Consider the following 14278-nt stretch of genomic DNA (forward strand, 5'->3'; position numbering starts at 1 on the left):
CCAGATCACTATTTACAGTCCTGCCTGTAGATCAGTCTCCAGGCCTGAGGCTGAGCTGAAGAGAATGCAGTACTAATCATTTTCAGGGTGGTGGGTTCAGTTCCTGTGAAGATTGTAATTCTTGTTCTACCCCTTGACCACCTCGGTCAGCTGCCAAGCTTCATGTCATGGGTTATAAGGGGAATTGGGTGCACATGTACAGATGGATTTTTGTAACTCCATCTTGTTAGCATGCTTTAGTGAAGGTAAAGACAAAAGTATATGTAAGAAATGTCTATAAGCATTAACTATATAAGCATATGTATTACAAAGTATTTTCATAATCATATTATTTTAAATATTTTTCACATCTCTTAAATATTCCAAAAAATGTTTTAGAATATACCAATCAGGAGATAGAGCAAGTAGGAAATAGAACTTTAAACATTTTGATTTCAAGAACTAAAAGTCCCCTTTAATATGATGCTGAGACAATCTAGACGTAGGAAATAGGATTCAAGCCAACAGAGATAAAAGGAAAGACATAAGGGTGTTTTGTCATATTTTCAACTTGTTGAGTATGGTACAAATTGAAGCAAGAATCTTTCTGACATCATCTAATTTTGCCAGAGGTACGTGCAATAATATGGTTTATGTTCTGTCCATAAGCTTGGCTGCTTGGATATAACAGAAATACAGGTGAAACTTCAAACAAACTTTCCTTTCTGTCTAGGACACTAGCATCAAGCATGGAAGGCTGGATCTGGAAGTTCTCGTCATACCTTGCCAAGTGGCCCCCCACCCCACCCCACTTAGTTGCTTGTGTTTTCTCCTGATGTACATTGTTGTCATTTTCAATCAAAACCATCATTTTCAAATGTATACTTAAAAAAAAAAAATCCATTAAGGTTATTTATCAAGTCCCTCTATTATCAACCTTAAATATTTGGAAAGCGGTAGTTAAGTTTCTTGGTATTAGAGTAGTACTTTTTATTATCCAAAGCTGGAAGGATGCTGCTGCTGGTTAGCTGGGGTAAGCACTGCAACTGAAAATACAAAACACAGAATTAAACTCAAAACTGCGTCATGCGATTTATTTCATTACTGAGAGTACATCACGGAAGAGGTAATTAAATAATGTTTTCTGCACAGAAATATCTTTTTCTGCAGAGTCTAGGACCTGAGTGAGGACAAAAATGTTTATATTTGGTCTCTGCTTTTCCTTTTAAATGGTTATTTTATATTGCTTTTTTGTATTAAAAAGCAAAACATGCACATTAAAGAAAATTTAGAGAATATGAAAAAGGAAAAATCTGCATGTAAACATTTTTAGAAAAAGCATCGATTCATCAGAGTGGAGAGTTTGCAGGCATCTAACCCAACTCCGTGACTTACAGCAGAGAAAACTGATGTTCACGTATGTAGGGGATTTGTTTACTTAGTTTAAAAAGGCAAAACGGTTCCGTCTGTGCTGCCAGAAAATGTTTGACTTTATTGTCAGTGCCAAATGAAAAGGAGAGGACACTGTATTGCTTTAGGTATCTGAAAAAAACCCAAACCAAACACAGTGCCATCAAGTCGATCCCGACTCACAGCGACCCCATAGGACAGAGTAGAACTGCCCCATAGTTTCCAAGGAACACCTGGCAGGTTCAACTGCCGACCATTTGGTTAGCTGCCGTAGCACTTAACCACTAAGCCACCAGGGTTTCCTGGTATCTGAAAAGGAGGGTACTTTTAAATCAAACAGTGGACTCCTTCAAGACCTAAGAGCAATACACCAATTAGTGCAGTTCCCCTACTCTTTCAAGCAGAGAGATTTTCATCAAGACGCTTTTAAACACACAGTAACAGCAAGATAAGGGGTAACTCTGAAGAAAAGTCTATTTCCAGCCTGTTTTGCTACTTGAGTTACATGGAGAATAAAATTTTAAAAATCCTGAATTTCTTAACTCTGGTCTACCTGAAGGCCGTTCCTGTCCCTAGTGGACTCCCTACCCTTCCCTTCTCCACACTGCACTCACACCACCCAGATGTCATGGAATGCTGAGCAGTGGAAGCTGCTCATGGGGTCAGCTCTGCAAAGGGAAAGGTTAGAGCGAGATGAGTCATAGCTAAAAGGGTACCTAGGCAAATCTAGAAGTAACCAGGAGTAGCCAGCCCATTTTAGCTGTGGTTCCAACTACAGCGCACTCTAAATTATTACAGCTTTTTTTTTTTTTGGCTTGTGGGGAAACCCTGGTGGCATATGGGAAACCCTGGTGGCATAGTGGTTAAGTGCTACGGCTGCTAATCCAAGGGTCGGCAGTTCGAATCTGCTAGGTGCTCCTTCGAAACTCTATGGGGCAGTTCTACCCTGTCCTATACGGTCACTGTGAGTCGGAATTGACAGCACTGGGTTTGGTTTTGGTTTGATTTGGCTTATGGACAAGAATGGATAAGCCAAAATGTAAGGCCTTTTTGCCACTTTATGCCAACCATGATTCTTCACAGGCCCCCAGGGTGCAGTGTGGATGCTATTCTCCAGTTAAATGTGCCATTCTGCTGATATCGCTGAGAGAACTCATCACTGTATTTTCCTAAGCCAGCTCTGAAGGTTATTTTTAAATGATCAGGGAGGAAAACAAGTTCGTTTTTTGGCAAAAACTGGAATGTCAATACTGAAGGCAAACATGATGGGGAGTCACAGACGAGAAGAAGCTGCCTGGGATAAATCTTATTTTCCAAAGCACAAGATGCACACTCAGCTAGACTCACACTTGTGTACCTGACTGAGACCTGTACCCATACATGCCAGAAGCCCTGGTCCTTGTGTGGCAGCAGGAAACTACAAGACAAGGATACCTTTAGGATTCAGGGAGCATGTAGCTCTCTCTGGAGCCCAGGTTGATAGATTATGTGGCCTGTCTCCTAGCGCTGGAACGAGGATGCTGTAGCTACAGGCCACACTTAACCACCCTCAAGTCTCCTGGTTCAGACTTTCTGTGCCAAGCCAAGGGCAGATAAAGATCATTTGAAACTGTAACCTTGGCTGCTTCTGTAAAACAATGTACCATTTTTACCCCAGGCAAGTGCTTTTGGCTCTGTCTTAGGGTCTTTCTGGTCGGTTTTTCATGTTCTTTTGCCAAAACTCCTATTTCTCTGATGCTGTCAAAATATGCATGCTCCAACAGCTGCTCACACGTCAGTCTCTCAGCAGGGTCCATGTGGAGACAGCCCTAAAGGAAAAGAACATTCCTTCTTTTTACTTCTTTAAAATTGTATTAACTGATTAATGTCATTTTTATTTCTTCTATGATGGATTAAACTCTAGCTGGGAAAAGAGAAAAAAAAATAGGAAAAAGATACTCAACATGATTTTAGTTCTGGCCACTGCCATTCAAATAGGTGCCCCAATAATAAATAAATCATACTTTCTAGTAGTAACAAAAATTGTTAACGTTTTCTCCGCCTTGTTCTGTTCTTGAGGCAGTTGGTGCTCCACCCTGAGGGAATAGGATATAATTTTTGAGTTCACCTCGGTGGCCAACTGGGATAATCTTCTTAGGCAGTTTGGTCCTCTGCATATACATTGTAAACACCAGTGTTTTTATTTAAAAAATAATACCCACACATGGTTTAAAAAAAAGATCATACATCATATAGCAAAGTTTCTCTGCCAACCTAATTCTTCCATTCTCTGTCCTAGAATCTGGGACTTCAAACCAGTTCCTTCTGGTTCGAACCCTTGCCGAGAATTTGCACCCCCCTCCAGATATACTGAATCAGAACCTACATTTAAACAGGATTCTGATTCAGTATATCTGGGGGGTGGAAATGCAAATTCTTGGCAGGGGCTTGAACTGGAATGAACTGGTTCAAAACCCTGCTAGGATCAGCGCCCCCCCCCACCCCGCCCTTTTTTTTTGGTATTTATGTCCAGGAAGAGTCTATGCATTTACAAGCATATATATGTCTGTATGTAAGGAGGGCATAATATACATGCTTTTATAGTACATTTTACATAGTACATAGTTATTCTCAACTATTTTCTTTGCTGTTTAGTAGCCCATAGGGCTCATACTTGGACAGATTAAATCTCAGAACTTCACACCCCAAGGAACTCTCACTCTGTTTTGCTCTGAATGTATCAGTAAAGGTACTAAATACTTTCAGAAATGGGTGAGACATTGACTGTAATTTGCAAATATTTTAATTATAATTGGTACCTCATTTTACATAAGAGCTATATTTCTAAAAATGTATATACAAATCGAGTTTTAAAATCAAAATGTACTTCAAGTATACTAAGGAATTTGGCTATTTAAAAGGATCCTGCAGCTAAGCATTTTTTGAACAAAAGGATCCCTTTGTAATACAAACACCACCTCCCTTAAATTTCTATTCTGTATAAATTTAGATTTCAAATATAATGTTAGGTTTAAAGTGAGAAGTGTTTAAGATGTTTTCACTGCAATAGAACTTGAGCCATTTTAAAAATTGAAAATACATGTACTTATACTTGTTTAAAGAGAAGAAATCTAAAAGGAACAATTTTCATTTCAATTCATAGATTGACGTAAGTAATTCAGATTCCCCAACGATGACTCTCCCTGCTCTGTTGGAAGCCATACTTGTACCTTCAAGAGCCCCAGGGCAGAATAAGGGATGTTTGGAAACTTTAATTCAAGTGGCTCCTGTAAAAAAATAAAAAGAAGAAAAGGTGGTTTTTATTTACATCATGTATTCAAGTATAGAATTACCTCCAATTAAACTTCTTTTCCGTGAGAGAAGCCTCTTCTGGCATCTTCCTTGCCTCCTCCACCCTTTGCCCATCCCACCTCCGACTGAAACAACATTCCTACGCCTGTGTCACAAGCTCCTCTCCCCACCTCCAAACCGCTTTTCCAAATTTACTTCCTAACCATTGCATTCACTTCCTAAAGAACCACTGAAGGCAGCAAATTATGCGAAAGCACAGATTAAAAAAAAAAAAAGCTTACTGAGAAATTGCTATTTCATTTTTTTTAATGCCTCAATTTATATAACTCGATTTTCTCAGCATAATTTTTGGCATTTATATAAAGGGAGCCATAATTATTGCATTAATTAGCATTACATAAAGGGAGCTCAAAATAGTTTTTTTTTCCCCCTACCTAGGTAATCTCCAGATGTTTCTTGGTTTTCTGGAATAAACACTGTTGTCTGCTCCCACAAGAGCCTGCTGTTTGCCTCATCAGCCTGCTGTTTCAAGAGTCTCCTAAGCAGACATTCATCAATCTCCCTTTGGCCATATAAGGCTATTTTGCTCCAGTCACATGCTGGATACAATCAGGAACAACAACGAATACTATAAAGTGGGAGGAATGTCAAATGTCAGGGAGACAAACAGACCAGTTAAACAGATACACCACTAACAAAGGGGCAATTGAGAAGGGAAGTTGAAAAAAATACAGCCAGCCAAGATGAATGAAATAAATGACCATGGTGCATTATTGGGATAAAGACTGCAGTGTGTGAGCTGGAGGCTAGAGTACTGGCCAGGCTCATCTAATGAAACTCAATCCCATGCTGTGGTCAAGCTTAAGAGCACCTTGTTGTTTTGAACGTGGAAACCAGCCCTCTACAACCAACTCGTGATTACGCACATAATCACTGGTAAGAGATAAGAGCCTCTGTTTTAGAACTCCCTAAATTCAACGGAAAAAAAAAAATTCCTTAAGTAGATTTGTATTAGCCCTTGAGAATAGACCCCCTCCCCCTAGCTTAAATATTTCTCTTGCTATTTCTGTGTGTTCAATCTGAGCACTTCTGGGAATTGACATGACATTGCTGATACTGGGCTCTGCTGTCTCAGCAACAACTGCTGGGTTGAGGCCAGCTAGTTGGCTGAGATACTCTGGGGCTCATCCTGCCTGCTTAGCCAGTTTCCCAGTCCCAGAAGCAAGCAGGCCTCCCTCTGTTAGGGTTACTAACCCGCAGATTCTGGGCACAGATGTTCAACCAGTGAAGCCCCCGCGCCGCTTCTTCCTGTGTTTCTGTCCTGTGGGAAAACCTCTGGGAAACCATGGGAAGCTTTTTACATTTATGAAAGCCTGGTTGCTTCTGATGCTTCACTGGTAGATGAAGGAACAGGAAATCGCTCAGGAACATGTAATGTGGAACTGTGAATGTCTAGGTCACAAGGGAGCCTGATGGGTCACCTCCCATATGCCAGGGGTCATTCCTGGCACTTCATCCCAGCAGGACCCACTTTTCCTCTTCCTGGTGCTGCAGGGAGGGAGGAAGTAGTAGGGGAAGTGGAAGCCTTCACAGTGGGGAAAGCCAAGAGGGAGAGGGACCCAGCAGGCACAGCGGGAGGGACAGACAGAACTTCTACCTGGGAACCGTGAGCAACCAGAGGGCTGGTTTCAATTTGAAAGTACCATTCTCAGAATTTCACAAACTTTAATTTTGCTATAAGTGGATTTTATTATAATGCATGCTCATTGGAAGACATTCAGAAAATACAGACAACCATACAGAAATAATAAAGCACCTCCAAATCCCACCACAAAGAGACATCTGCTGTTAATATTTTGGTATATATCCTTGCAGCCATTTATTTCACAAACGTAAGGAGTGTTGCATGAATTCTCAGAGGTTGTGATATTATTTATTATGAATTTATATATGTAAGTATATGTATGCATTTGTCTGTTTATTAAAATTTTGTCCTATGTTTCATGACTATTCATTTAACAATATGTTGTGGACTTTTTTTTTCAAGTCAATACATATAAATCTAACTGTTTTTAGTGGTTCTGTGGTATTTCTATTGTAAGTATATACCATAACTTATTTAATTAATCCCCTACTGGTGGAACACTAAAGCAAATTATTTCTATTAAATAATACCCATGTCTAATGGTTTCACTGGGATGAGTTAAGGCAGGCAGATTTTTAGTTCTTCAGCTTTTTTACATGAGTGTTTTCTCCACATCGGCATAAAGGACAGGCACCAGAATGAGGCTGGCCAAGCAAATTCAAAACGGTTTTCCCTGTGGTCTCATGGAGCCCTGGTGGCACAGCAGTTAAGAGCTATGGCTGCTAACCAAAAGGCTGGCAGTTCAAATCCACCAGGTGCTCCTTGGAAACCCTATAGGGCCACTATGAGTCCGAATTGACTCAATGGCAACGGGTTATGGTCTCCTTATGGTGAGAGCATGTTGGAGTAGAGGACTGGGATGATTCTAGGGAATAGTAAACTTTTTCTCCGTAGGTCACTGTCTCATAGTTGACTGATTCTGAGCTATCTCACAGTTCAATAGTCGACAATGACAAAGGGCAGGTGTTGCTCCAACAGGCAGGCAGCTCTGCCTTCCTGTCCACTCTGCTGGCTGAGCCCTTCCCAGCAGTCTCTAAATTAGCCCCGAAGGCCAGGGTCCTGCTGGCCAACTTGCATCAATTTTCTTTTTTTATCTTTAGACTGACCAGCTAGTGCAGGGTGGGCCCTCAGGCTCAGGCAGGTGAGCAACTATCAAGCCCCAACCAGTCTGGCCAGGCCAGCTCTGCCACTCACCAAGTAAACAGACCATTCACCACTTAAGCACCCTAGTAATCTTAGCCCTGACATGCACAGCTCCCTCTAAAATGAGTTACTCACCATATCTTCAGGGTCTGGGATTTTCACACCAGTGAAATACTGATTTGTGCTAAATACTTGCTGGTGTCTAGGAATGAGATCCCCTTTGGGCAAGAACAAAAAAGAAGGTAAAGTGAGAATGGCAGCAAACACTGATCTCTGGTTTCCCTCTGTAGATGCTGTGTGGGTCTGTGCATACACCTATAAATGCTGTAGTCTGGTTATCTAGTCAGAAGGAACAGCATTCAGGCAGCCATCAACAGCCTTTACTGAGTCCTACAGTGAACAAAGCACCCTGTTAGGTATAGTGGAGGTATGCAACAGAGACAGAAGGCTGGAATGGTCTTGCCCCTCTAGGACTTATAAAGTGTTTGAGGAACCCAGACAACTGATCCAAACCCTGACCTGTTGCCATTGGACTGAGCTGGAAACACACATTAAAAAAAAAAACAAAAACTTTTTTTCTTAGCAAAAGCTCATCGATTACAAATCAAAATCATGTTAACTGAAGCCTGATGGCTGAGATAAGCAGAATGCATTGGTCTAGCACTTAGAGCAGGGCCTGGCCTGACACATACCTAGCACTCGATAAATATTTGAAGAGGAAGGGAACAAATCATGAAAGATTTTCTAGCTAGAAAGAGTACATTTCCAAATTGGAACTATCTTTTCTTGTTTGCACATATTAGAGATCGCCTGGGAATTCCATTTCATCTACTGCTTAGTAGTACTTACGACGTGAAGCGATGCAACAAAAGGAGCATTTCTATATCCCGGGGGGATTATGTGAAGCTCATCCTGCCCCCATTTCAGGCAAATAGGTAAAATCACTCTCATGTAAAATGCTAGGGACACCACACCTGAAGACGAATGTAAGGAGATGCTCAGAAGCACTCCCCTTTCCAGAGGAGAGTGAAAAATAAAAACCAGCCATCCATGGGCCCTGGACCTGCCGCCATTGGACTGAACTGGAGTTCCTACCCCAGCGTATCAACTTGCCTAATCTTACCAATTTGTTTTGGAACTACCTCTCACTCAGATCCAGAAACTTGCCACACCCCATTTTGGGTGAGCAACAAAAATATTATATTATTCAATCTGTATGCTAAGCAAAGAATCTGAGAAGCAGGACTATATGAAGAAGAACAAGGCATCGGGATCGGAGGAAGATTCTTAACAACCTGCATTATACAGATGACACAATTTTGCTTGCTGAAAGCGAAGAGGACTTGAAGCACTTTGATGAAGATCAAAGACCACAGCCTTCAGTATGGATTACACCTCAACATAAAGAAAACAAAAATCCTCACAACTGGACCAATAAGCAACATCATGATAAACAGAAAAGATTGAAGTCATCAAGGATTTCATTTTACTGGGATCCACAATCAATGCCCATGGAAGCAGCAGTCAAGAAATCAAACAACACATTGCATTGGGCAAATCTGCTGCAAAAGACCTTTTTAAAGTGTTAAAAAAGCAAAGATGTCACCTTGAGGACTAAGGTGCACCTGACCTAAGCCATGGTGTTTTTGATTGCCTCATATGCATGCAAAAGCTGGACAATGCATAAGACCAAAGAACTGATGCCTCTGAGTTGTGGTGTTGATGAAGAATATCGAACATATCATGGACTGTCAAGAGAACGAACAAGTCTGTCCAGGAAAAAGTACAGCCAGAACGCTCCTTAGAAGTGAGGATGACAAGACTTTGTCTCACATACTTTGGACATGTTATCAGGAGGGACCAGTCCCTGGAGAAGGACATCATGCTTGGTAAAGTAGAGGGTCAGGGAAAAAGAGGACGACCCTCAAGAGATGGATTGTCTCAGTGGCTGCAACAATGGGCTCAAGCATAACTATGATCACGAGGATGGTACAGGACTGGGCAGTGTTTTGTTCTGTTGTGCATGGGATCGCTATGAGTCTGAACCGACTCAATGGCACCTAACAACAATGCCTTGCCCTGGTTCTCAGGGAGCTTCTTCGTGAACGCAATTTCCTGTACCCAAATAACCTTCTTCCATCACAGAGCCGGAGGAAGAGTACGGGGAGTGCCCTAAAATCACCAGAGGAAACACAGAAGGGAGGCTGAATGTCCCTAGAAGGGCTACAAGGTCCCTTACAAGTAACTGTACAAAATCAAACTATCAGCAAATATTTGCTGCCGACTGTGTTCAGTGGTAGAATTCTCGATTCCTGGCCACGAAACCTCAAGCGCAGCCACCACCCATCTATCAGTGGAGCTTACGTGTTGCTATGATTCTTAACAAGTTTCAGTGGAGCCTCCAGACTAAGATGGAAAAGGAAGAAAGGCCTGGAGGTCTACTTTTGAAATTCAGCCAATAAGAATCCAATGGATCACAACAGTCCAGTCGGCAACTGATCATGGGAATGGTGCAAAGTTTCTTTCTATTGTGCACAGGGTCACCATGAGTCCGAGCTGACTATATGGCAACTAACAACAACGTGTGCAAATGTCAGTGCAGCATAAACAGAAACAGCGGACGTGATTTCACCCTCAGGCAGCCTACAGTACCTTTGGGAAGACGTGATGACGCAGGTGCCACAAGAGTTTAGAGGGAGAAAAGTATGCTTTAAATTGGGATACTCAAAGGGGTAGCATGTAAACTCTCTGACTTTTGAAGACCGTAATCTCTGCATATGGATCTTTTACTGTCTCTCCCCTCCCCTCCTCTCCCTTTCCTTCTCTCCCATCAGGCAGGTACCAAGAGGGGAAAGAGCATTGTGGTGGGAAGTAAGGCAAGTAGAGTGACCTTAGGAGAAACCAGCTTTTCTCCCTGACACTTGGAGTCTGTATAATCCAAAGTAGCCTGGCAGGCTGGAGTTAAGGACATCCAAAGAATGAATTACCATATAAATGAAATAAAACATGAACACATTCTGTAAACTGTTAAGCCCTTAAAGAAATCCAAGATTTTACTGCTGCTGTGATCATTATTCAGCTTTTAACTTGATTCAAACTATGCTGAAGTGAGAATCATGTGTCTTTTTGGGCACTTAGTAAGACCAGGGTAATTGTTACTTATTTTTATTAAAACAAATACGGACATCCTTAAAAAAAAAATTAAAGGAGTCATTTAAATAAGGCTTTGAGAGCATCTTGTTTTTATTGACACTCATGAAGGCTTTCCAAAGTGCAAAGGGCAGAAGATGAAAGTGAGAACTTGTGCTCTGCTGTGCATGGACATGGGTAAAAACATCCAGCTTCCCAAAAGGTGGGACAAAACACCACTTACCCAGGGTCTTCCTAATCAGATAGAGCTGATCCACATCTGATTTTCCTGGCCACAGAGGCACACCTGACAGCAGCTCAGCGAAGACACAGCCAATTGCCCAAACATCTACTGGGGAGCCGTACTGTGTGTCCCCCACTAACAGCTCAGGGGAGCGGTACCACCTGGTAGCAACATAATCTGTGTAGTAGTCACTCGGTCCAGCTGGCCAGTGATGGAACATGAAAAACAGAAAGAGCAGGGGAAGCCCTGAGTCAAAGCTGGGAGGGGAAAACCTAAAAAAATCAAGCTTGTTTTTCTAAATCAGTAGTTCTCATTACTAGTTGCACATTAAAATCACTTGGAAATTTTTTTTCTCAGTTGTCATCCATCACCCCCAACTCCTGGAGACCCCATGTGTGTCAGAGTAGGGCTGTGCTCCATAGGGTTTTCAATGGTTGATTTTTCAGAAGTAGATCATCAGGCTTTATCTTCTGAGGTGGCTCTGGGTAGACTTGATCTTCCAACCTTCCAACATGCTGTAGTTGAGCGTGTTAACAGTTTGCACCACTCAGGGACTCCAGAGTATGGTACTTTAAAAAATAGTGATGTTTGGACTGAATCCCAATTCAATTAAACCAGAATCCCTAGGGAGGGCTGGGAGCATATCGATACAGTTTTAAAGTTCTCCAGATGATTCTAATCTGCAGCCAAGGCTGAGAACCACTCCTTTAAATATTCTGAAAAGTACTACTCTACCAAAAAATGGTATAAAGAAGGCAAGTAACATACTTTTCAATATCAATTTTATCATGGTATAGAAACCCTGGTGGCGTAGTTGTTAAGAGTTACAGCTGCTAACCAAGAGGTTGGCAGTTCGAATCCACCAGGCGCTCCTTGGAAACCATATGGGGCATTCTACTCTGTCCTATAGGGTTGCTATGAGTCGGAATTGACTCAGCAGTGGTGGGTTTATCGCGGTATAACTTACACATACATTTTTAAACCCCAGCATGTGTCTACACATTTTCAGTAATTACAAAAGTATAACCTTATGCCCTAAATACAAAAGAACTGGCTTTCTGTATCATTTAGCTCATTTATCACGTAAATAACCTTTCCATCTTTTATACTTAGCTAAAGAAACCTTCAATACTCACTCAAAAGCCGAGCAAAGCCAAAGTCACACAGTTTAATCACTGAGCGTTTTGTAATGAGGATATTTTCTGGCTTTATATCTCTATGGATGCACTAGTCACAAATAAACAAACAAAAAAAGCAAAAAAGATTAGTAAGGAGCATCCATAAAATAGGAGATAAGAAAACACGAATAATTAACAAATATTTGAGAAACTGTTTGAATCTTTGGCATTTTGGATAAGAGTAAAATGCTGTCGTTAGGTGCTATAGAGTAGGTTCTGACTCATAGTGACCCTGTGTACAACAGAACAAAACACTGCCCGGTCCTGTGCGTCCTCACAATCGTTGCTATGTTTGAGCCTGTTGTTGCAACCACTGTGTCAATCCAACTCATTGAGGGTCTTCCTCCTTTTTGCTGACCCTCCACTTTACCAAGCATGATGTCCTTCTCCAGGGACTGGTCCCTCCTGATAACACCGCCAAAGTGCATAAGATGAAGGCTGTGCTTCTTCAAAGACAGATTTGTCCGTTCTTCTGGCTGCCCATGGTATTTTCAGTATTCTCTGCCAGCACACCATAATTCAAATGTGTCAATTTTTCCTCAGCCTTCCTTATTTACTGTCCAGCTTTCACATGCATATGAGGCAATTGAAAATACCATGGCTTGGGTCAGGTGCACCTTATTCCTCAAAGTGACATCTTTGCTTTTTAATACTTTAACAGGGTCTTCTGCAACAGATTTGCCCAATGCGATACACTGTTTGATTTCTTGACCGCTGCTTCCATGCGCATTGATTAAGGATCCAAGTAAAACGAAATCCTTTACAACTTCAATTATTTTCTCCATTTATTATGATGTTGTTTATCGGTCCTGTTGTAAGGATTTTTGTTTTCTTTATGTTGAAGTGTAATTCATACTGAAGGCTGTAGTCTTCAATTTTCATCAAAGTGTTTCAAGTCCTCTTCACTTTCAGCAAGCAAGGTTGTGTCATCTGCATACTGCAGGTTGGTAATGAGTCTTCCGCCAACCCTGATGCCCCGTTCTTCTTCATATAGTCCTACTTCTTGGATTATTTGCTCAGCACAGAGATTGAGTAAGTATGGTGAAAGGATACAACCTTGACACACACCTTTGTGACTTTAAGCCATGTAATACACACAGTATTCCCTTGTCCTGTTCGAACAACTGCCTCTTGATCTACACACAGGTTCTGCATGAGTATAATTGAGTGTTTTGGAATTCCCATAATTTGTTATGATCCACACAATCGAATGCCTTTGCATAGTCAATAAAACACAGGTAAACATCCTTCTGGTTATTTTCTGCTTTCAGCCAAGATCTATCTGATACTAGCAATGATAACCCTTTTTTCATGTCCTCTTCTGAATCCAGCTTGAATTTCTGGCAATACCTTGTCGATGTACTGCTGTCAGTATACAATACTGTTTTTTAATTATCTTCAGCATAATATTACTTGTCCAAAAAAAAAAAAAAAAAAACCCAGTGCTGTTGAGTCGATTCCAACTCATAGCAACCCTATAGGACAGAGTGGAACTGCCCCACAGAGTTTCCAAGGAGCGCCTGGCAGATTTGAGCTTCCGACCCTTTGGTTAGCAGCTGTAGCACTTAACCACTACATCACCAGGGTTTCCAATATTACTTGTGTGTGCTACTAATGATACTATTCAATAATTTCCATATTTCGATGAATTGCCTTTCTTCGAAATAGGCATATATATGGATGTTTACCAGTCAGCTGGCCAGGTAGCTGTTTTCCAAATTTCTTGGCATAGATGAGTGAGCGCTTCCAGCATTGCATCCACTTGTTGAACTGGTATTCCATCAATTCCTGGAGCCCTGTTTCTCACCAATGCCTTCAGTGAAGTTTGGACTTCTTCTTTCAGTACCATCGGTTCTTGATCATATGCTATCTCCTGAGATGGCTGAACATTGACCAATTCTTTTCAGTGCAGTGACTCTGTATTCTTTCCATTTTCTTTTGATGCTTCCTGTGTTGTTCAGTTTTTTGTCCATAAAGTCCTTCAATACTCCAGGCTTGAATATTTTCTTCAGCTCTTTCAGTTTAAGAAAGGCTGAGGGTGTTCTTCTCTTTTGGTTTTCTAACTCTAGGCCTTTGCACATGTCATTGTAATACTTTATTCTGTCTCCTTGAGCCTCCCTTTGAAATTTTCTGTTCAGCTCTTTTATGTCATCATTTCTTCCTTTCACTCTAGCTACTTGATGTTCAAGAGCAAATTTCTAAGTCTCTTCTGACATCCATCTTGGTCTACTTTTTTCTTTTCTGTCTTTTTAATGACAT

At 41.3% G+C, this 14278-nt stretch overlaps 1 protein-coding gene across 3 annotated transcripts in view; it reads right to left on the minus strand.

Annotated features, from left to right (window-relative positions):
- Positions 1-268: 268 nt before the first annotated feature.
- Positions 269-14278, minus strand: part of CDKL1 (cyclin dependent kinase like 1) — a 91578-nt gene continuing 77568 nt past the window's right edge. For 2 of the 3 annotated variants that reach the window (XM_064292451.1, XM_010588623.3), the window contains 5 exons: positions 11978-12068; positions 10842-11042; positions 7604-7686; positions 4599-4655; positions 1052-3197 (listed from right to left, as the gene is read on the minus strand). In XM_064292451.1, the coding sequence (XP_064148521.1) occupies positions 2916-3197; positions 4599-4655; positions 7604-7686; positions 10842-11042; positions 11978-12068 (714 nt within the window). In that variant the 3' untranslated portion in view covers positions 1052-2915. Of the gene's footprint in view, positions 1026-1051; positions 3198-4598; positions 4656-7603; positions 7687-10841; positions 11043-11977; positions 12069-14278 lie in introns of those variants that run through there. The other variant, XM_064292452.1, reaches the window with a different exon arrangement.

This window comes from Loxodonta africana, chromosome 10 (genome assembly GCF_030014295.1).
Source record: "Loxodonta africana isolate mLoxAfr1 chromosome 10, mLoxAfr1.hap2, whole genome shotgun sequence".
In the NCBI taxonomy this organism is placed as follows: domain Eukaryota; kingdom Metazoa; phylum Chordata; class Mammalia; order Proboscidea; family Elephantidae; genus Loxodonta; species Loxodonta africana.